General features: G+C 37.2%; 1 protein-coding gene across 2 annotated transcripts in view; it reads left to right on the top strand.

The window, feature by feature from the left end:
• Tnpo1 (transportin 1) overlaps positions 1 to 16,845 on the top strand; it is an 85,281-nt gene extending 68,436 nt beyond the window's left edge. For both annotated transcript variants that reach the window (XM_048368497.1, XM_048368498.1), the window contains exons 19-25: positions 5,088 to 5,186; positions 5,377 to 5,472; positions 8,219 to 8,294; positions 9,166 to 9,265; positions 12,458 to 12,532; positions 13,290 to 13,433; positions 15,240 to 16,845. In XM_048368497.1, the coding sequence (XP_048224454.1) occupies positions 5,088 to 5,186; positions 5,377 to 5,472; positions 8,219 to 8,294; positions 9,166 to 9,265; positions 12,458 to 12,532; positions 13,290 to 13,397 (554 nt within the window). In that variant the 3' untranslated portion in view covers positions 13,398 to 13,433; positions 15,240 to 16,845. The remainder of the gene's footprint in view (positions 1 to 5,087; positions 5,187 to 5,376; positions 5,473 to 8,218; positions 8,295 to 9,165; positions 9,266 to 12,457; positions 12,533 to 13,289; positions 13,434 to 15,239) is intronic.
• The last annotated feature ends 6,847 nt before the right edge of the window (positions 16,846 to 23,692 follow it).

The raw sequence follows: 23,692 nt of genomic DNA, 5'->3' as shown, positions 1-23,692 counted from the left end.
GCCACAACTCCATCTCTGGCTTTTTTGGTAGTTAATTGGAGATAAGAGTCTTGATGACATTCTTGCCCAAGCTGGCCTCAAACCACGATTCTCAGGTCTCAGCCACCTGAGTAGCTAGAATGTAGCTACAAGCATGAACCACCACTGCCCGTCTGAATTTCCAGATTTTAAGTAGTAACATTAACAATGATATGTAAGAACCATTAAGTTTTAAGCCTGTTCTGAAAGTGTAATGGATTCTTAAGTTATGACAACCTGGTTATACAAACATAGACTACCTAATATTTACTGCCTATCATTTTTGAGTTTAAATAAATGTACATGAAAATATTTTTTAATTTTTTCTGCAGAATTACTATATTAAACATACAGAAATAGAAAAAATATAACAAACCCTCTATAATCCAGTTCATCTTATTAGTATATATTAAATCATGTCTTCCAGGGCTGGGAATATGGCCAAGTGGTAAAGTGCGCGCCTCATATACATGAAGCCCTAGGCTCAATTCCTCAGTACCACATATATAGAAAAAAGCCAGAAGTGGCACTGTGGCTCAAGAGGTAGAGTGCTAGCCTTGAGCAAAAAGAAGCCAGGGACAGTGCTCAGGCCCTGAGTCCACGCCCCAGGACTGGCAACAAAAACAAAACAAATAAATCCAGGCAAAAAGAGCATCTTAGTATTTCTGTACATGTCTTACTAATACTTGGTTTTTACTAGTCAGTATTCTTTTTCCTAAAGGTTTCCCATAATCTGGAAGTTTACTGATTGCATCTGGGGTGTTAAAGAATTATAGCTTATTTTTGTATACTTTTTTAATTTTTCTGGCACTGGCGTTTGAACTCCTGGCCTTTATAATTAATAGGAAGCCACTCTACCACCTGAGCCATCTCTGTCTCCATCTCTTTTTGCTCGGAATAGGTTGTTGTGCTTTTGCCTAGCTGCACCAGCAACCTTACCTTTGCCATCCATAGAGCTGGAATTAGGCATTTGAACACCACACCAGGCTTGTGTTTTTTTTTAATGGGGTCTCACTAACATTTTTGCCCAGGCTAGGCCTGAATCTCCATTTTTCTCATCTCTGCCTACTTTTAGAGTTGGAATTACAGCTGTTGTGTCATCACTGGTAGTTTAGTGTACTTTGTTAAAGTGGTACATAGTGATTATTTAGTCCTCTTTCTTTATTCACTCATTTATTTATTTTAATATTACTAGTCATGATTATTGTCTGGATTAGTAGTTCATAACTGGAGGCAGTTTTGCACTCAGAAATATTTGCCAATGTCTGGAGACATTCTATTTGACATAGAGGAAGTGCTGCTAATATCCAACAAGTAGTGGGGAAAGTATGTTGCCGATCCTGTAGTATATGAGCTGGAAACCCTAGAATGTATCCTTTTACTCATAACAAACAAATGTCACCCAAACTACTATTACAAAGATGGAGAGAAACGCAGCCTAAATCCATGTTTGTGGTCTGCTTCTTACACTTTAACAGAATACCACAGACCAGGTAAATTAGAAACAACAGAAAGTTACTTGGTTTATGGTTTGGAGGCGGGCAAGTCAGGGGCCACTCTGGTGAAGTTGTTCTTCCTGCTTCCTAACATGGTAGAAGGCATCACATGGCAAGTGGGGCACACACGGGGCCCTGGTGATCTTCATCCTTTCATCAAAAACTTACTGTGGAGACAACAGTGTTAATGATGCCATAAAACTTAAGAGTTTAGGAGTCAGACCATAGCAACCCCCTAATTACTGAAGCTTAAGTGTTATAGGACTCTCAGTTCATTTAAGAGAATACTTGGGGCTGGGGATATAGCCTAGTGGCAAGAGTGCCTGCCTCGGATACACGAGGCCCTAGGTTCGATTCCCCAGCACCACATATACAGAAAACGGCCAGAAGCGGCGCTGTGGCTCAAGTAGCAGAGTGCTAGCCTTGAGCGGGAAGAAGCCAGGGACAGTGCTCAGGCCCTGAGTCCAAGGCCCAGGACTGGCCAAAAAAAAAAAAAAGAGAGAGAGAATACTTAAGGCAAGTAATTTTGCATATTGATGTTGTTACCCTGAGGTATAAATCATATAAGATACAGAATGACCAAGTGCTTCTTTCTGGTTATTTACCAGACTTTAAAAAAAAAGACAAGTTGGGGCTGGGAACATGGCCTAGTGGCAAGAGTGCGCGCCTCACATACATGAAGCCCTGGGTTCGATTCCTCAGCACCACATATATAGAAAAGGCCAGAAGTGGTACTGTGGCTCAAGAGCAGAGTGCTAGCCTTGAGCAAAAAGAAGCCAAGGACAGTGCTCAGGCCCTGAGTCCAAGGCCCGGGGAAGAAAAAAAAAAAAAGACAAGGTGATTTTCTAGCCTCATGCAGAGGTATCTTTTGTGTTTCAGAGGTTAATGTTTGCAGTGAGCATCACTAAAGACGCTCAACTTACCATACTGGTAGTAATAGCTGTTGTAAATCAGGTTGGCTTCTGAGTTCTTTCGGCTGTGACAAGATAGCCCAGGTTTGTGCACATTTTTCTAGCCTTACCTGGTTAGGAAACATTTTCTTGTAAGACCTCATTTCTTTTTTCTTGTTGACCCTGGGGCTTGAACTCTGAGCCAGTATGCTATCCATGAGCTCCTTTTTGCTCAAAGCTAGCACTCTTCCATTTGGGCCACAGTGCAACTTTGACCTTGTTCTGTGATTAATTGGACTTTCCTGCTCGTGCTGGCTTTGAACTATGATCCTCACACCTCGACCTCCTGAGTAGCTAAGATCACAGGTGAGCACCTCCAACACCTGGTTAATAGAAAGTTAAATTTAGAGACTGCAGAATGAGTGCTGGAGCGAACATTACTTTAAAACTAAGGACCAAGACTTTTTTAAATGTTTTACTGTGTTTTAAAAAAATGTAGTTTTGACGGAAATTCAATTTCTTTAATTTGTAAAGATACCTAAAGTATACCAAAATTTGTATTTACTGATCTGCTCTATGTAAAAATTTGGTGAGATACTCCTCATTCAGTTTATAATTGATGTTACCAAGCCCTTTTAAAATACTTTTTTCAAGCAAGGAATGTAGGCTGGAGACTATAATCCCAACTTCTTGGGAACTAGGGATCAAGCAAATTGAAGTTCAAAGCCAACCGGGCAAAAGTTAGCAACACCCTATCTGAACCAGTAAGCTATATGTGTTTTGATATACATTGTTATTTCCAGCAACACGGGAAGTGTGTAAATAGGATGAGCATAGTATAAGACAGTTCGAGCAAAAACACTGACCCTGTTCAAACACTAAGGAAAGCAAAAAGGGATAGGTGCCTAGCTCAAGCGGTAGAGGTCGTGGGATCAAACCACTGTACTGTCAAAAGGCATACACATTTGCCTCTAATTATTATAAAGATGGTATACAGGGAGGTTACAGTTATACAACAGTTTTACTTAAGTCGTAATGAGTACATTTCTTTTTGAACAATGTCACCTTTTACCTGCTCTCTCCCAGTTTTTCCCTACCATCCCTGCCCACAAGTTGTAGTTCATTTTAACATAGTGTCTAATGAATACTACTGCTGCATTTGTTCACTCTTTGTCTCCCTCTATTTCTGTGCTTCTCCTCACCCTCCCAAAGACAGCTAGACAAATAAACAAGACAGAAAGAAAACAAGAAGAGCAACAAAGAAAAAGAAATCCTGGTTACATTTCCTGGGGTTGATTTCCATAAATAATATTTTATGTGATCAGATGCATATAGGCATTGTGCCTTTGTGTTCCTCTACTAAAAATATCCTCCTTCGGTCTCACTGTGTAAATGCCTAGAATCCTGTATAATTTATCATATCCCAGTGTATTTTAGATCTAGCTTCAGCGTGTGAGAAACAATAAGCAATTTGTGCCTCTGAGCTTGGCTCACTTCACATTTGTTCTAGGTCCACCCATGTCCCTGCAGATGACTTATTCTTGCTAATGCTGTCTAAGATTCCATTGTGTGTAGGTACCACATGTTTTTGGATCCACTCATCTATTGTAAGGCACTTGGTCTATTCCATAACTTGGTTATTGTGAACAGTATAGCAGTGAACATGTATATACAAGTGTCTTTATGGTATCCGGCTTGTGATGTTCTGGGTAGATACCTAGCAGTGGTGCAGCTATGTTTAGTTTTTGAAGGAACCTCCAGACTGCTTTCCGGTGGTTGTACCAACAGTGCAGTAGTGTTCCTTTTTTCTCACATCCCCTGGAACATTTGTTGGAATTCTTGATGTTGGCCAGTCTAATCGGCGTTGTAATCTCAGAGTTGTTTTGATTTGCATTTCCTTTATAGACAGGGGTGGTGAGCATTTTGTCACATGTTTCTGTGCCATTCTTTTTGTTTGTTTGTTTTGTAGATTGTAGGGCTTGTCCTCAGGGCCTGGGTGCTAGCCCTGAGCCTCTTTGTGCTCAAGGCTAGGGCTCTACCACTTAAGCTACTGTACCACTTCAGGTTTTGAGAGGTTACTTGGGATAAAAGTCTCTTACTTTTCTGCACAGGCAAGCTTTGAACTGAACCTCAGATCTCAACTTCCTAACTAGGATTATAGGCATAAGCCACCGGCACCCTGCTTCTTAACTCTTTTTCTGACTAGTGTCTTCTTACCTCCTTTGCCCATTTAGTGATTAGTTTATTCGTTTTGGGAGGGTTAGTTTGTTGAGCTCCTTATATATTTTGGATATTAGACCTTTGTTGAATGTACTGCTGATAAAGATCTTTTCCCAGTCTGTTGGCTTTTCTTTGTTTTTTTATTATATTGATGAGGTGGGGTTTTTTGCGGGGGAGGGATCGTTTTGTTTTTTAGTTGGTTGTGGGGCTTGAACTTCGAGCCTTCAGCTCAAGGCTAGCACTCTGCCACTTGAGCCAGGCCCAGCTTGATATGGAAATTTACATTCAGGGCCTCACACTCTTCCTTCCACTTGAACCATACCCAAGCCCTCATAGGTTTATAATGGTACTGCAGTGCTTAATTTTTGAATAAAATTTATTATTTATTCCTAGTAGATTTCTTTGAAGTTCAGTAGAATAATAGTTACAATGTCATACATTGTTTTAATTCTTTTTTTCTTAGCTGATTTCATGCCAATATTGGGAACCAACCTAAATCCAGAGTTCATTTCAGTTTGCAACAATGCCACATGGGCAATTGGAGAAATCTCCATTCAAATGGGTAAGATTCCCCCCCCCCCTCCAAGAGTACAAATACTTAAGTGATAAAGTTGATAACATTCTTTTTTTTTTTGTATTTAAAAAATTATGTGTATATATGACTATGTCACTGTTAATAGAAGCAAAATACGTTAGTAATGTTTTAACATTGAATTTTTCTCTTTTATTTCTCTTTTTGTGGGATGATCTAGGTATAGAGATGCAGCCTTATATTCCTATGGTGTTGCACCAGCTTGTAGAAATCATTAACAGACCCAACACACCAAAGACGTTGTTAGAGAACACAGGTACCATATGACTGAACTGTTATGGTGAAAGAAAATCAGTTGCCGTACAATTTTTAAATTAAGATGCGTAGAGAAACCAAAGCAAAGCTAGCTTTAACAAACCCAACTGCTTATTTATTTACTTTGGATTTTCACTAATGAATTATTTTAGCTATATATCATGACTAGTTTATAGAAATATCAGAAAAACACTTTTCTCCCCATTCTGATGTTTTTAAATCCTTCCTAAAATGGATTCCAGCTATGACAACTATTGAAGCATATGAGAGAATAACTGGGAAGTGAGAAATATTAAGTGTTTTAGTCTATATAAATTTGGCCAAAAATACATTGTAATTCAATGACTGATTGGCTAACAGTGGCCTATGTCTCATCAAATTTCCTGCAATTGGGAACTTATCTAGGAGGCTTGTTTCTCTTTTGCATTTATGGAGAGCATGTTGATATTAAAGAGTACCTTCCATACTATAGAAAACATTTAGGTGTAATTGAGTCCTCTTCTTTCCACCTTCCCTTGATTGTTGCTAATGATGAAAGATTTATGTTTTCTGTTCATTCAGCTACATCTTTTTATTTTCTAAGATAATTTTGAGTCATTTATTCATAGTCAGTCAGGGTCTTGCCAACTACTGGACAAAGATTATTAAGGCTTTCCAAATAAGAAACTTAGTTTCCTTAGAGACATTTTAATTTGGTATTTTTAAATTATAGAGTTTATCCTAACGTGATTTAAAATTGATCATGTTTACTGGTATGGAAGGAAGTCTTTTAATTATGAAACAGTTCTCTGACTGATTGTCTGTATGGGTACACAAAGTGAATTGGGTTTTCCTGCTGAAAAATATGAAAGTCTATATGAAATGGTTTTGAAATCTTACCAGATTTTTATCTCTGTATAATACAGTACCTATACATGACATTCAGATTAGAGACACTTGCTGTTATAAAATTACTGAACCTAAAGAAACCTTCCTATTTATCTTTAAATGTGAATGCATAACTGCAAATAAATGTTGAGTGTATTGTATATAAAAGTTTTTTGTGGGATATCTGCTAGTGAAATTGTTAATGCTGCTTTTAAAAATTGGCTTTATTTATAAGATTATACTCCTAGTATGAGTATATACTAAGTTGACAATGCCCTACCACTTGGTATATTGAATCAGATTGAGAAACACTTGGGATTTATTAGATCACTTTTATAACATGGGTACATAAAATACTGTTTTCTTTATTGCTTACCCAAAAGAATGGGCTTTTGTTTTTTTATTAAAACCATTATGGGTGCTAGCACTTTAATTGCCATTATTACAGTACTTCATAAAGCCAATTCTGTAGTATGCTGTTCTTCTTTTTCTAATTAGTATATCCTGCACTGAACTTTTTCAATGGACCATCACCTGCTTTCTCGCATGTTTCATTGGATTGTTCATACTTGCTTGTTTAATGAGATTGTTGCATAGTTTGTGTCTTTTGAACCTAGGTTTTCTTTCTCTTGCTTCATATGAATCTGCTGAATTTTAGTATTATCTGTGTAGTTTGCTTCCAGTAATCCTTAAAACATTTTTCTTTACTCCCACCCCCACCTTTTTTTATGAAAGGTTAACTTGTAAGTTTTTGAGAGAACACCATTAAAGCACCTCATGGTTTGTTTTCTGTTTGTTCCCTCCCTCCTCCTCCTCCCCGTTGTGTATAAATGTATTTATATGTATGTACCTTTGAATTGCAGAATGCAGTTCTGAGTGGAATTGTTTTAGCTCTTCATAAATTTAAGGATTTCCAGAATTTTGATGGTGAATATATGCTTGTCCACTTCAAAAATTTCAAAAACCAAGTTAATGTGCAGTTGATACAATGTGTTTTTGTCTATTTTGTGCTATGCCTTTAATAGTATTAAAAAAAAAAACTTTTTCCTATGGTCCACATATCACATGTCATGAGAGTGGACTGTCTCAATTTCCTTTATTATTTTATTTCACATAGTTTGAAGTGGTTTGAAATTAGTGGACAATTAGATAAGTTATCAGATTTGTCAGGATGGGATCTGATGTAATTAGCATAGCAATTTTCAATCTATTCAGTGGGTACTCTAAATAATTAAAAATCTTTACAGTTGATATTGATATCAAGAGACAAGTGTCCACTGGTTTGTTTGTGAAAAATTAACTTAACATTAAGTTTAACTTCCTTAGAAAATTTTCAAGGAAGAAAATCATTACAAAAAAAAAAAAACATGTAGGGAAATAATTCTGAACTGTTATAGCTACAGAGATATATGAGTGTTTAAACAAGTAATTCACAAATCACATTTATTGATAATTCTGGGAAATGTAAATTTGTAATAAATTCATATTAAATTCTGAGATTTTGGCTGCTTTAAATGAAGACTCTCTAAATCCATTCCTTATATCATTGTTTTGAACATTTAATGTTTTTTGAACATTTAACGTTTGAATGAGCAAGAAAAGCAATTCATGGTTTTTGGTGTTCTCTCAATCTTTAGAGTTTTTTTATTCCTTTTGTTTTTCTTTTTCCAAGAGTATGCCATATATGTTGCTGCCCCTTATATTAGGGGGTGGTAATAAACAGCACTGGTGAAATCTTATGTTTATTATCATACACAAATTCTGTTGGTTTCTGTTTCTGAGTTATTTGTTGTTTTTTCTTTATTTTTTCTCCTTCCCCCTCATTTGCTCATGTCTTGGTTGGCGTTTGGTGGTGTATAACCGTGATTGCGTTACCTTAGCAATAACAATTGGTCGTCTTGGTTACGTTTGTCCTCAAGAGGTGGCCCCCATGCTACAGCAGTTTATAAGACCCTGGTGTGTATTATTCAATCTTTTTTTTTAATTCATTTTTCTTCACTCTTTCTTTCTCTATCTCACTTTTAGATATATTTTCAGTTGGTTACAAAAATCACAATCCTTAATCATTGCCAACCATGTGACTAATCTTGTCCTATCAGGTTTGTGAGGTTTTTCAGTAGCATCGTCATGTATATTTATTTTATGTTGTGGCTAACGACTAATTGATGCATGGGATAAGATTGTCACATGCTTGCTGTGTTAAAAAGCTTGAGTATACATAAAGCATTTAAATATCCACCAGAAAAATTAAGATGCATGCAAATATTATAAATTTAGGTTTTTGCATTACGTTTTTGTTTTAGAATTAATTTGGAAACATGGATTGCATTAAATATATGTTTAAATTTATGTATAAAATCTTATTTGCTTGTTAATGTCAGAGTTAAACATCTACACCATAAGTTGTATAGTAATAGTTTATATTGTGGCAGTATATCCTATGTTCTCCTTCTTTCAATTGATGATCTTAATTCAAACCATTTTTAGTGTTTAATGGAATACAAGTTGTATGCAATTTTTAAAACTAATTTGGCAATTTACTTTTCTTGGCTCAGGCTCATTAATAGTTTAAATGAGGGAGTCAAATCAGTTGTCTATTTTATAGATGTAGTCTCTAAAGAAAATGTGGCTTTTTACTGTTTCAACTATATTGAGATAAGATGGGCCCAACATACAGGAAGTATGAAAAGTGGAAAGTTAAGCTTCCTAAAACCTCTTTAATATAATCATTATACTGTGGTGCCTATTCCATTAAATACTGTCTGTTAATATTGTAATTCAGTCTGCTTTTTACTTAAATACTAAACTCGGTTTTATAATTTAATAGGTGTACCTCTTTAAGAAACATAAGAGACAATGAAGAAAAGGATTCAGCATTCCGAGGGATTTGTACCATGATCAGTGTGAATCCCAGTGGCGTAATCCAAGTAAGTTCTTCACTAAATTTTGTTCTTAGTTTAGAATGTGTAGAATAATAAAATTCTAGAAGAAGAAATATTTTATGGCCAGAAATACTGAAGAATTTTAATTTTATTTAATTTACTTACATTTATTTTATCTATTTGTTCATTTGTTGCGCTAGTCCTTGGTCGTGAACTTATTAGGGCCTGAGCACTGTCCCTGAGCTTTTTTTTTTTTTCCTCACAGCTAGCATTCTATTATTTGAGCCACAGTGTCACGTCCGGTATTTGAGTGGTTAATTGGAGATAAATTATCTCACAGGGACTATTCTGCCTGGGCTGGCTTTGAACCATGATTCTCAAATCTCAGCCTCCTAGATAGCTAGGCTTACAGATGTGAGCCACCAATGCTTGGCTTAAAATGTTTTGTTTTTTTTTTCAATTTAATGGAACTTTTATTTCAACGGTATGTAAAATGATGCCTCTTACAACCATGTCTTAGATTTGATGTAGTACAAGAACTATTTTAAAAATGCTTAAGAAACAGAAAACCACATGACATGTAAGTTCTTAGGAAGCTGGGATATCCTGCATTATATGGCAATACTAGAATACCTTAATGAACTATTCAGCAGCAATCATCCCGTCAACACAACTATTTCTTAATATCTAGAAATGGCAATGCCTGTTAATTACATCCTAAATCTTTTTCCCATTAAATGTAATCATAGTAGCACATTGGAAGAGTAAGGTTAGATTCTTGTTTGAATTAAGCCAAGGCCTTTTTTTCATCTGCATTCGGACCTTAAATACTTTCTACATGCATGCCTGCTATCTATGCCTACTGGTTTCTGAATTGGAGATAGAAATTAAACTAGAGCAAAATGTAATGCTGAGTTAGCCATTGAAATTCCTTTACTTTTAAAAGAGGAGTTTTTATTCATTTTTGTTTTGTTTCCTAAGTTCACATCATCTTTCAACATTTTAGTTATTTGCCCACAGAAATTTATAAGTCCCGTCAAATCTGGATCCGTTGACAAAACACGACCTGTTGAACTATAATATGTGTACAAAACACAGACTGGGATCATGGATTCTTTTTTGGTTGGTTGGTGGCATGCCTTTTTTTTTTTCCTGCTATGCTTGAGCTCATACTTGTTAGGCTAGTGTGATTCTGCTGACCCATGCCTCCATCCCTGTTTTTCACTGGTGCACAGTTCAGCAACTGTAACCTGCCTGTTTGTAGGCTTCCCATGTAACGGTTCACAGGTGCATACCACCACACCCATCTGCCCATCATCCAGCTTCCCTTACATGGAGGCTGAATCTCAGAGTTTCTGCCTGGCTAGCCTGGAACTGTGATCCTTGAAATCTCAGCCTCCCACATAGCTTGGGGGATAACAGGCTAGAAACATTGTGCCGTGCTTTGGGTTGAAAAAGGGGGTCTTAAGACCTTTTCTGCCTAGGCTGCCCTCTAACTACCATCCTTTCAGCCTCCTAAGTAGTCCTGTCAGTCTCCCAAGTAGCCAAGACTACAGACATGAGGCATTGGCACTTGGGCAGCATTTTAACTTAGAACCAGCAATTTTAGGCAATGTCAGATTTGGATATTTGAAAGATATAAAGAGTCTTATTAATATGGCCAGGTATAGTGGGCTAGGCCTATAATCTTAGCTACTTGAAGTTGGAGAAGTGAGGGAGAGGTCAGGCTTCCCAAATGTTGAAGATAAGCCCAAGACTCCATCTCGACCAGTAGCTAGGTTCAGTGGGACATGCCTGTCATCCCACTGACAGGAAAGCACAGCTAGGAAGGCCAAAGCTCAAACCAGCCCACGCATAAAGTTGTTGTTGTTCTTGTTGGTTGTGTGGCATGAACTCTGAGCCTGGGCGCTGTCTCTGAGCTCTTCAGCTCAAGGCTGGCATGCTCTACCACTTTGAGCCACAGCACTACTTCTGATTTTCTGGTAGTTAATTGGAGATAAGAGTCTCATGTGCTTTCTTGCCCCGGCTGGTTTCAAACTACAATCCTCAGATCTCAGCCTCCTGAGTAGCTAGGATTACTGGCGTGAACCACCAGCGCCAGGCTATGAACTTTATCTTGAGGGTAACCAACACAAATGGTATTGTCTTTCTCCTTAAGCAGGATTCCCTTAGTTCAAACTCTGGTACCATCAAAATAAAAAAAGACCCTAATCCTTTGTGGTCTGAATAAACACAGTTTAAGCAAATGGCATTTTGTTTGCTTAAATAATTATTTATATAATAATTGATCAATATGTTGAATGCTTAATGTTGGGTTGTTAATATTTAACAGATAAACAGAGTAAATGTTTTCATTCATGTTGGTGGTTTAGGTTAGGTGTTGGTAATGGTATATCTAGTTTTTCTTACAGCTGTGGCCTTAGCTAGTTTTTTGATGGTACTGGACTTGATGGTACTGGGCCCAGTGCTTATTACTTAGTCAAGTGCCCGAACATTTGAGTCATGCCTCCATCCCTTTTTGCTTTTTCTTAATCTTTAAAACAGGTCTTGCTCTGACTTACCAAAGCTGGCTTCAGACTGTGATCCCTGTTGTGCCCACATACCTGGGATTACAGGCATACCCCACCACACTGGCCTACACTAATGATTTTTTTTAATTAGGCAAAATGGTTGCTTTAGTTGTTTAATGATGTAGTTGACTCGTGCTGTGATTTTGGCTATTCACCAGAAGTTCAGTAGTTCTTGTGTGATAAAAGTCTTGTTGGGGCGGGCACAGCTGACACACACCTCTAATCCAAGCTACTCAGGAGGCAGAGATCTGAGGGTCACAGTATGAAGCCAGCCCAGGCAAGAAAGTCCGTGAGACTCTTATGTCTAGTTAAGCACCAAAAAGCCGGAAGTGGAGCTGTACCTTGAGTAGTAGAGCGTTAATTAGCCTTGGACAAAAGAAGCTCAGGGACAGCACCCAGGCCCTGAGTTCAAGCCCCAGGATGGGCACATGAGTGTACACGTACACACACACACACACACACACACACACACACACACACACACACACACACACACACACACACACACACACACACACACACACACACACACGTACGTCTTCTGTTATAAAACTCAGCATGTCCTAATGATTTTTAATGTTTTCTCATTTTTGGCTAAGAGATGTACCTAGATCTTTCACTGAGTTTGTTAGATGTGATACTAATCTGTGTTTCTTGTTTGTTACAGGATTTTATATTTTTTTGTGATGCTGTTGCATCCTGGATTAACCCAAAAGATGACCTGAGAGACATGTTCTGTAAGGTAATTAATAAGTCTTTACAATGTATCAGTATAAAAGTCCGTTAAAATCCTAGTTGAAGACTCTGAAGGAACTTCAAATCAGCATTGCTAAACTGTGTGACCTTCGTTCTTAGTAAAGAACATGATCGGTCTTAAGCCCTAGGATCCAGCAATTATGCTATCAGTACTTTTCAGTAAGTACTGCTGGTTCACATGGTCTCACTCCACCTAAGGGAAGTTGCATATGTTCTCAGGATGGTGGATTAAAAGTGGGAATGTAAGAAACTGCTGAACAGTCAATCCAATTGTGTCCTCCACAGGGATAGACCCTAGATCTTGATTTTTCAGTGTCCCCTTCTCGTTCTAGTCCACGTTTAGCTAGTAGGAAAACAATACAGTAACAAGTTAAGTCACTTAGTACTGAAATTAGTGAGCCTTTGTATGTTACCAGAAAGTGCAAGAGTGGGCTGGAAATGGGGCTTAGTGGTAGAATGCTTGCCTAGCATGCACGAAGCCCTGGGGTAGATTCATGAGTACCTCACACACAGCAAAGGCCTGAGCGGTGCTGTGGCTCAAGTGGTAGAGTTGCTAGCCTTCAGCAAAAGAAGCCAGGGACAGTGCTCAGGCTTTGAGTTCAAACCCCAGGACTGGGAGAAAGAAAAGTGCATCCGTTACAGGACATTTCAGAGTTTTAAATTTCTCAAAAGTGCTTGGTTTCAGAAGCTATTCAGATCTGAGTTTCTTTTTGTTATTGATAATGACATTTCATTATTTACAGATCCTTCATGGATTTAAAAATCAAGTTGGAGATGAAAATTGGAGGCGTTTCTCTGACCAGTTTCCTCTTCCTTTAAAAGAGCGTCTTGCAGCTTTTTATGGTGTTTAATCTAATACACTTAAGCTGCAGTCCCAAATATTAGGGGTAAGTTGTAAGAAGTTTAGAAATATTCAGGATGAAGAAGTTTAGGGCTGGAATCTCACAACATACTGTCATGTCATGTTATGTTGGGTTGAAGTTGCAGGCTAGAGCAGTTTAAGAACCGTCAAGCAGGAGGAGTTGTACCCATGTATCTCCCACCCCCAATCGCAAAAGAAATTCATGTTGGTACAGTGGCTAGACTTGTACATGGTTTCATCTGTTCTGCCCCCAAGGTAACACCAGAATTTACAGTGGTTGGGTAAGAATTGTTTAGTTCAGTTTTGAAGCGTGAATTTCTATTTCTGAGATCTTTGGATATTCTGAGTTTCAGAGAGATCCATTTGGAATTGAAACCAAGTTTCATTAACTTAGATGACAAGCTGCAGTTACTTAGATGAGCACCTGCAGTGTGCCCAGGACTGTTTTTAAAATAGTCTCTGGAAGATTGATTTTAAATTCGGGATGGTAGAGGCGCAAATTCACTTTGGCTCTTGTTTCTTGAGGTTCTCGAGAGATCAGCAAGTTCTGATCTCTTCCCTTTAGCTCTCATTGAGTTGTGTTGGAGGTTATATATTACATGATGTGCAATACCAGAACTTAGTATATTTCCTAGCACACTAAATTGGCTCAGGAAATGTGAGGATCACAGATAGACAGTGTAGTGAACCGGTGTTTTAAAACATTTGTTAGTTTTTGAACTTGAATTGAGACAAATTTGGCTGAAAGCCCAATATAGTTGTATACCTAATTAAATTGCATTTTTACATTGCAGTTTTCTTTCTTGCTGCTTGTTTAACCTGAAGAGATTTGAGTTGTCTTGTGTTTATCTAACCAGGAAACTAGTGAAAATGACTACTTCAGCCTCTGGAATGTTTCCAGTCTTTGAGATGTTTTGTTCTACTTTAGTATCAGTATCTTGATTCTTGCCTTTTTCTACTCCTTCCATTCTTCAGACGTAACAGAAAAGGAGGTTGCTTGTATTTCTTTACAAATGGACTAAACACTGAATTCATAAGAATATTTACAAATGTCTAAATTTTAGCCTGAATGAGCAATAGAGTTTTTAGTAGATGGACCACTATTAGGTACTACATATTGTAATCATCTTTATCTAATTTCTTACTGTCCTTTTTTTAACCATTAAATTGTGTTAAGATTGAAAAGAGTCCTTATCAAGAAAATCAAATGCCTGAGAGTAAAGAAGATACCCAAATGAAAGGGTTCAAAGGATAACCAAGTAGGAACATCAAGAAAACAGTAGTTTAATTTTACTTTTGGACATTTACTGAGTGTTCTGAGCCTCATGTTCTGTAGCCCACATTTTTATTGCCTACACTAAAAAGCAGACAACCAAAGGAAGCTGATGCCTTTTGGTGTTTAATTCATTAAAATTGTATCCTTATCTGCAAAGAAAGTGCTTGTCCTAAAGATAGTACTGTTTAATTTTGAAGAAAGTGACTTGTTATGTAAGACATACCAGTTGCCATGGAGGTCTCTCCGGCAATAACAGATGAAGAATTAGACTGATAGCATTACCAAAGGCTTACTTCATCTGTACAAAGGCTACCTATCAAGGTATAAGTCCCCAACTTGGCCTGTTTCAGATCTGATTCAGAGAACAATTGAGAGGATAGGAGAAGAAAGAAAGAGTGCAGCATGATTGAGACTCAAGTGATCTTGAGCAATTTGCTCAATTTCTAATTTCCTTTATAGGTAAAGGTAGCACTGCTGTTTGACTAATTTTATGTTCCAATGGCAAAGAAACAAATGTTAGAGATAAAGTTTGTGTTTTTGTTTTGTTTTTTCCAGGTCCTTCAGTGTTGGAGACCTTGAGGGAACCTCTGCACCCAGGGAAAATGTTCCCCTTTACAGGGGGGAAGGGTAAACCAGTAGGGGATGCAGTACAATCCCAACCCTACTGGGAGGGGCGGGAGGGAGGTGTTGCCGTCACTGTATTAAGTCGATGTTGGGAAATGTTTTAACATCTGGAGCCTTTGTGGGTGGAAATCTGTCTCCAATTACAACTCTGCACTGGATGTGAAGAAGCAAAAAACAAAACAAAATTCAGTCTACTCACAAAACAGTACATTCTGGAATCTTATGGGGAATTGTACCAAAACAAGAACCATATAAATGATGCATAGGGACAAGAAAGAGGGAAAATTCCATAGCGCACAATAAAGAAATCTTAAGAATGGGGGTTACAAACAGTGAAGAAGGTTTTTTTTTTTTTCTTAAAAAGTTTTTTATATAAACTTTCCCACATATGGGGCCTTGTTTTGCATGCTGATGAAGAACTACACAAAAAAGCTAGTTGAGTTAAAATCAGCTTGCCTTCCCATAGTAGAAGCAGGTTCTTGAAAGTTAACAATTTAAGGTACCCCCCAAAAGAACGTTGGAAATAAAACAAAACAAATTTAAACAATGAAGCACCCTGTGAAATGCCAAATGAGTCACTCCTTTTACCTTTGTGGGCTGGGCAGGGAGGGAGGAATAAATGAATGGGATTGGGCATATCATAACTAAAGATGATATCTTAATTTTACATTAAAACATTAGTGGATATAATTTGATGGTTGTACTTCATTAGATTTAATTTCTAGGCCAACGCGTTACTTTAAAGTGCAGTTTAAGATTCAGGCATGCATTCTGGCTCATAGTGATTGAAAGTAATTTAAATTAGTGGGGAAGTAGCATGCCTGCATCACATAGAGTGAGACTGGTATTCATTTACCTATGCTGCGCCAGTTTGTGTTGCAGTTTACCAATTCAATATAGCCCTGCATTTAAAATTCCTTTTTAAGATTTGTGGATTTTATTTTTATTAAGAATATAGATATATAAAGTACTGTAGTTTACAACTAGGCCTTGAAGTATCTCTTTAGGATCTGTTAGGAATAAGATTGATATTGTATTGTGTGTAACCTGCACAATGTGGAAAGCTGATATACCTGTGCAAAATCTTTGCCTCTGTGCTGTCAGTGTGATGTGCTTTCTGCATGGTTATATACTACTAGTGATTTTATCAAAACTTCTAAAGTTTCAATTACATGGTAAAAGATCTGTAAAAGGCTGCATAAATGTTAGTTGGCACATAAAGACAATTGTAGAAGTTGAAAAATGATTGCTATATTTCAATGTTTATTCCCACTCAACATAATGCCTTCTAAGCTTTCCCCCTTTTTTTGTTCAAAGCATGATCTTACAGGTATGTTTAAGTTCACGGATGTAATGCAGGGTTCCTACGCTGTATTGGCGCATGTTGGTGGCCCTCCGTGCCCTAGGCAGACGCACACAGGGTACAAGTCAAAAGCTACAGAGTGAAAGTGGGTTTGGATCCTTTTCATTTCATTTGTTTAGCTTTCTGTTATTTTTCTCTACTTGTACTCCTGTGAATAAATCCTTGTTAAGTTAACCCTTTACTTTTCCTTCCATGTGTATTTTCTTATACTGTGAATGTGAAAACCTAACTGGTACACTTGATCTTATGTCCATATGAAAGTGCAAGTCTTTATTAATTTGGATTGCCTGAGCAGTGTATCCCATGATGATGAAGGAAAATGGAGAGATTTTTCTTTTTAACTCTGCCGGTCAGAGATGAAGCCACACCTTTCCATTTTTCGATGCTGCATATTTAATCTGCAACAAAAATGTTAAGCCATAACAGCCTTTTTATATTTTAGTCTGTCACCTTTGCATTGCAGAATAAATACTGAATAACCATTTTTATAAGCAGTTGCTCCTCTTTGCATGGTTCTGTTCTCAAAGTGTTGGATGATACGGCCATTGCACTGAAGTTTGAGCTGTGTGTGACTTTATAAATGCCATTTTAAATTTTTTCAAATGCATGGTAGCATGCGAAAAAGGTTTTTGTTGTGTGTGTGTGTGTTTTAACATGTTCTTTTACTTTCTTTCCTCTACTTTGGCTTTGCAAATTTCAGTCTGTAGAACCTAAAATTAAATAATTTTATAATGCTCAATTGTTTTAATTATAAGTTAGATTCAAAGGTATGTGGCATTTTGCTTTCTAGCATGTTGCTTCTCTGGGAGCTCAAAATTTGCTTACTATTTAAGTCTTTAAAAGCTGAGCAGATGCTATTTTATTTTTAAATTATAGTGATACCCTCTAGTGCTTTACATACTTCCTAGAATTTAAAATGGGGATATTTTAATATTCAGGAATAAGTATTAAATATTTTAAATTAGAAGGCCAGGTACTTCTTTAAAGATAGTAAAAACAAGTACATAAACCTTTTCAATAAATTTATCTGAATCTGACAATTGTGTACTAAATGAAAGCAATATTGTCACTTGTCTGATTAAAACTTAATTTGTGGTTAGGTAGATAGAAGAATGTACTCATTTTTGTAATCACTTAGCCTATTTCTAAATTGAATGAAATTTTAAAATAGAGAGTTAAGTAGATGGGACTGGCCACCTGAAATTAGGTTGAATTGGAGGGAGGGGTGTTTCTCCATTTTCCTAATTTATATACAACATACAATAACGTAGTATAGCACAGGAATTTGCAGAAGCCATTTAAGTTATCTTTTGAGGTAAGCTCTGATTTAGCATTTATTCTGAAAAAACCTAATCCATCATGGGATATATATAAAGCAACTTCTTGCGGTGCAGTCTTAACAGTTTTGGGTGTTGACTGAATGTCTGTGAGGTTGTGTTTGTCTTTGTTACATTCCAGTGTTTCCACCTTGTTGGCATGCTTAGAGCTCGGCTTCTTTCATCGGCTCCTTCCACACTACAGCGCTGTTAGTGTGCTCAGCTAGATAGCCAGCTGCTGCTAAGCAATGTAGATTTTCTACTTGAATATTTTTATGTTGTAGGAACCTCAGGAGGTCAGTGTTTACTGTTTTATATATGCCTTCTTTTCCCTGTTTGAGCTTCTCTCTTTGAAGGATTCTAACAGAATAAAAGCTGCTGATCAACCTAAGTTGGAAACAGAAAGTCTTTAATCACTTAAATGCATACTTGGCAGACCCATGTTATAGTCCATTAGTGAATGAATTTAGTGCCACAGATATATTCATTTATTCAGGAAATTTGCTTTTTGTATTGTCTAATCTCTTTAATGACTTCATACTGTGTTTTAAAAAAATCACTTTTATATATTTTGGTTGGTTATTTCTAAAATAATCAACATGTAAATATCTTTGAAAGCCAGCCAGTTGTGATGCTTTACATTTTTGCTACTTGATTTTGTTATGCAGATTAGATTTCAGAAGGATAAATTTAAAACACTTAACCAAGCCATTACATCTTACAGACAGAACAAGTAGCATACATTTTATAACTAACATTGATAAACACTGTGATTTTTTTTGGTTAAGACTTTTTCATTGATCTGAATTGCTTAAATTGCATATATTGTAAAATAGAATCAGATGTATATTTTAAAATAGTTTCAACTGACTTTCTTCTCTAAATGCTTTTGTCTACTCAGTTATGAAATATTCAGATACAAGTTTTATCTCAGGTGAATATCCTTGTATCGTTTTGCTTTGATGACATACGCTTGTTAAAGGTCATCATACAGTCTTAGTTTTTTGTTGTTGCAGTTGGGTTTTTTTTTAGTGTACTTCATTGAGAATCTTCCCATTTTTTTTCAATTGTTGTAGAGCAGTATAAAATCTTCCCAAACCCTTTTTCCATGAGGGTTCGCCTGAAAGCGAGTTCCTCCTCCAAACCTACAAAAATAGGAAAGTCGACATTTTTCTCTCATATAAAATTTCTCTGCGTAGCTGAATTGCCAGACTTAATTTAATTAAACTAAAGTCTAAATTTAAGAACTTTGCCATGAGAAAGAAGTGAGTTTTTTTGCTTTATAATCTATATTATTCATATTGAATGTATTAACAGCAAAGCAAAACATTCTTTCCAAGAGAAGAGTGTATTGTGCAGTCCTAGTCCTTTTCTTTGGAAGTACTTCAAAACACAGCTGTGTTTAGGATACCAGTTTGCAAATATTACAGGAGGTGGGGGAACGTGGTACCACTAACATTGTTAAGTACAGGCATTGAAGTCTAAGAAAATTGTTGGCAACCAGTTAAGGGCTTGGGATAATCCCAATGAAAAGTGAGATCAGCTGTGATAACAATATCACCTAGTGTTGATACCATGCAGTAGCGTTGCATTCCTACCAGCCTGGTGCATTTTGCACTGTACTAATGAGGATGGCAGTGCTTCTGATGTCTTTGATTCACATGAATGTTAGCTTCATTTACCTCTGTATACTTTTGGGGTGACTTGTGACTCAGTTTTTCAGTCAATATATATCTTTTCCCCCATTGGCATTTACATGTAAGTAGGTACAGTTCTCTATGCCTAACTAGTATACATACTCTTTTAAGGTATACATTTAAACTACAGCAACTTTGTGATCTGTATCCCTGGGTGTTTGCATGATTTTGAGGGGAAGTTATTTTTTTTCATCTCTTGTACATTTTAAAAACAAAGCCAGATCTATTTGCCAAGCAGAATGTCACTACATTTAAAAAAAAAAAACTGGTTTTCTTTTTAAAAAAAATAATAACTTTGTTTCTTTATAATGGAGTCCCCTTATTCTGTGGCTTGGCATTATGCAGGATTGCTTAATTTACTGATCTTAATTATCTTGCTAAAAAAGCCTGCTATAACACGGTAGCCTATAAGGCAGTTTTGGTCCCTCCCAATGTCAGTCTTACAAGGATTCCACTGTCCTCTTGTTCCTTCATTGCTTTGTTTTATGGATATATATATATATATATATATATATATATATATATATATATAAAACCAACTTGAGCTTCATCGATTTTTATGGAGATAATAATTAGACAATGCTATATAATTAATTTTACTCAATACATTGTCATCTTGAGAAGAGATGTTTTTTATGTGGTAAATCACTTCATATTTAAAAGTTTTACACTTAATATTCATGTTAACATTGGGTGCAATAATTCAGTAGTATTAGCTTTAGTTATAAATAACTGGATATTTCTGCTGACGACTTAGGTTGTATGAGTTACGCTTAAAAGCTTTAAATCTGATGTTTCCTGTACCTGCCACACTATGTTAGAACGTGTCCTTCAAACATAGCCTCCTGCAATCTCTCAAACTGTACTACATTGATATTTCTTGAAGTCTAACTCTGTGCTAACAGATCTTCATTTTAAATAGAATACGGTTTTAATTTTTGATAAGCTGCTGAATTTTAAAGAGAGTTTTTTGGGGCCACCAAATATTTTGGATCATGCAGAGAATATATATTGTACTGTAGTAATTTTGTATTTACATTTGTATGATGTGACATAATAGATGTGAATGTTAATCACTGCTTGACTATGTTAATAAAGTTGTTTAACTATAGATGTTGCACTCTGATTTTTGATGGAAGGATGAACTTTCTTTGTCACCCTCCCTCATTTGGGGTCTTGATAGTCTTGTGGGTTCTTTTGCTTTGGGGTAAAAGTTTTGTCCTCAACACACACATTAGTGTGCATTTGTCTTTAAGTTGGATATTTTACTTAGCAAAATAAAAATCAAAAACACTTTTTCCATGCATTTTAGATAAGGTAAAAGCTGTGACTAAGACATGTATGAGGATAGATTTATATGAGTGGATGAATGTATATTTCATTAAGGCCTTCTGCTTATTCAAAAAAAATTAAGGCTTGTAATTTTGGAAGTTAATTTAAAAATAATCTTTAGGTTGTAATCTTAATAGCTTTTGTGTTTCTAATTAAAATTAAATGTATTAGGACATTTTAGAGAATAATTGTGCATAACTGTCAAGTGGTCTTCTATTTGAGTTTTAGAACAGAAAAGGGCCTAACATTAGTTAAGTACAGCCAAAAATGTAAAAAGTGAGACGGGTTTATTTTCTTTTGTTACCTATGTGTAAAACTTGGAGATACCATGAATCCCTTAACAAGAAAATAATGTACTTAAACACCAGTTTCAGGAAAGAATTTGGTCTTCAAAATATAAGACTTAGCTCTGAGGAGGAAGTTAACTAAAAAATGGGCTTAACCACTTGCTCAACATTCTGATTTGTTGCAATCTTTCAAACAGAGCCAGACATGGCTTACGCCTGTAATCCTAGCTACTCAAGAGGCTGAGATTAGAGGATTATACTTTGAAGTCAGCCCTGGGAAAAAATATAGGAGAAATAGTTGCAATTAGCCAGCAGAAAGCTGGAAGTAAAGGCGTGTCTGACATTCTAGAGTGCCAGACTTGGAAAAACCAGGTGAGCATTGAACTGGTGTGGTTTGGTTTGGTAGTGAATAGTCTTGACTCTTAACAGTTCATGTTTGATGGGATTAGGAATGTTTTGGAGAACTGGCAACTGGAAATGCACAGCTCCAAGTTTGAATTTTCTGGGTGCTATGCCATTGATTTTGATATATTCATAACAAGTGAATGACTAAATGAGTTTTAGTACAACTACCCAGTAATAACACATGATGGTGTATGACTACATTGTTTCTGCACTGTTTTGAGTTAGGTTGTGTCTAGATCTGTCATTGACAGATGGATACAGCTACACAGTAGTAGTGTGTGGTATGAGCGCTTTACAAAAAACTCCTGGTTAGACACCAGCTTGTAATCCTAGCTACTCAGGAGGCTGAGGTCTGAAGACCGTGGTTCAAGGCCAGCCCCAGGAGAAAAGTTCCTATGAGACATCTACAATTAACCACTCAAAAACTGGAGTGGCACTGTGGCTCAAAGTAATAGAGCTCTAGCCTTGAGCAAAAGAGCTCAGGGATGGCGCTCAGACCCTGAGTTCAAGCCCCCCACACAAACCAAAAAGAAAAATAAAAAAATCTTGTACATTCAAAAGTTAGGTGCTGGCGACGCATGCCTGTAGTCTAGCTACCAGGAGGCTGAGTATATGAGGATTATGAAGCCAGCCTGGGCAGGAAAGTAATGTTCTTATCCCTAATTAACCAGCAAAAGAGCCAGAAGTGGAACTATGGCTTAAGTAGTAGAGCACTTGCCTCAAGTATAAAAACCTCAGGGGCAGCACTCGGGTTTGAGTTCAAGCCCTTGGACTGGCACACACAAACAAGTTACCTTTTTTGTTTTTGTCCACTCAGGAATAATGAAGTGAGTCTCTGACTTTGATGCAGGCTGGGAATGTGGCTTAGTGGTAGAGCGCTTGCCTCATGTACATGAAGCCCTGGGTTCGATTCCTTACCAACACATACAGAAAAAGCCAGAAGTGGCGCTGTGGCTCAAGTGGGGGAGTGCTAGCCTTGAGCAAAAAGAAGCCATGGACAGCGCTCAGGCCCTGAGTTCAAGCCCCAGGACTGGCAAATAAAACAGTCAAAAATTGAAAGTGATGTAGATTAAAAAATTTTTAAAGTGATGTTAAAAAAAATTTATCATTGCAATGATAGGCATACTTAACAGCTCCAGAGATTGCCATCATGTGTTGTCCCTTTTAGTTGGATCGTGTATTTTTCTGACTTTAGGAGTTGTTAAAGGCTGGTACGTTTTCATAGTACGTATTAACAAGGGTCTTACATTGCAGGTATTGTTCCTTGTTCTCTTGTGAAATAGCTGCATTGTCTGGCAAGTGCCCATAGGTATCGCATGGCAGAGAGGAGAGAGGGGTAGATGAGATCTGAGAAGCAGCTCGGGGCTGCTTAGTGTTGAGCAGCCTGATTGTTGGATGGGATACGGGGTATGGTGCAGATTCTGCTTACATACTGGTGGTTAGTATCTGAGGGCAGCTTCTATCAGGGTGGTGGTGGAGGTGATAGAAAGTGTTTGGGAGGTTTGAAGACGGTAACCTAGGGATGCAAAAGTAGTGGATGTGGTTTGTGGGGGAAGAATTAACGGTGGCTTTTAAGAGTCGTCTAGTGAGCCTGTCATCCTAAATACTCAGGAAACAGATCTGAGGATCGTGGTTCGAAACCAGCCCAGGCAGAATAGTCCCCATGAGACTGTTTCTCCAATTAACCCCTCAAACACCAGAAGTGACACTGTGGCTCAAAGTGGTAGAGCATTATCTTTGAGCAAAAGAGCTTAAGGACTGCACCCAGACCCTGAGTTTGAACTCCATGACCAACCAGAAAAGGAAAGGTCTAAAAAGAATGGTCTAATGTGAAGCCAAAAAGGTGAAATTGCTTTAACTAGAATAGGAAAGCTCTAATACTTGGTTTTTGAATCGTCCATGAGAAACGGATTTGGCCATTGTGGGTGAGGAGATAATCTGGCTGCAGATGGCGAGTTTGTGTAAATAGTAGAAACCATGAAGC

The sequence above is a fragment of the Perognathus longimembris genome, chromosome 19, assembly GCF_023159225.1.
Source record: "Perognathus longimembris pacificus isolate PPM17 chromosome 19, ASM2315922v1, whole genome shotgun sequence".
Lineage (NCBI taxonomy): Eukaryota > Metazoa > Chordata > Mammalia > Rodentia > Heteromyidae > Perognathus > Perognathus longimembris.
This window is presented reverse-complemented; position numbering and strand designations above follow the sequence as displayed.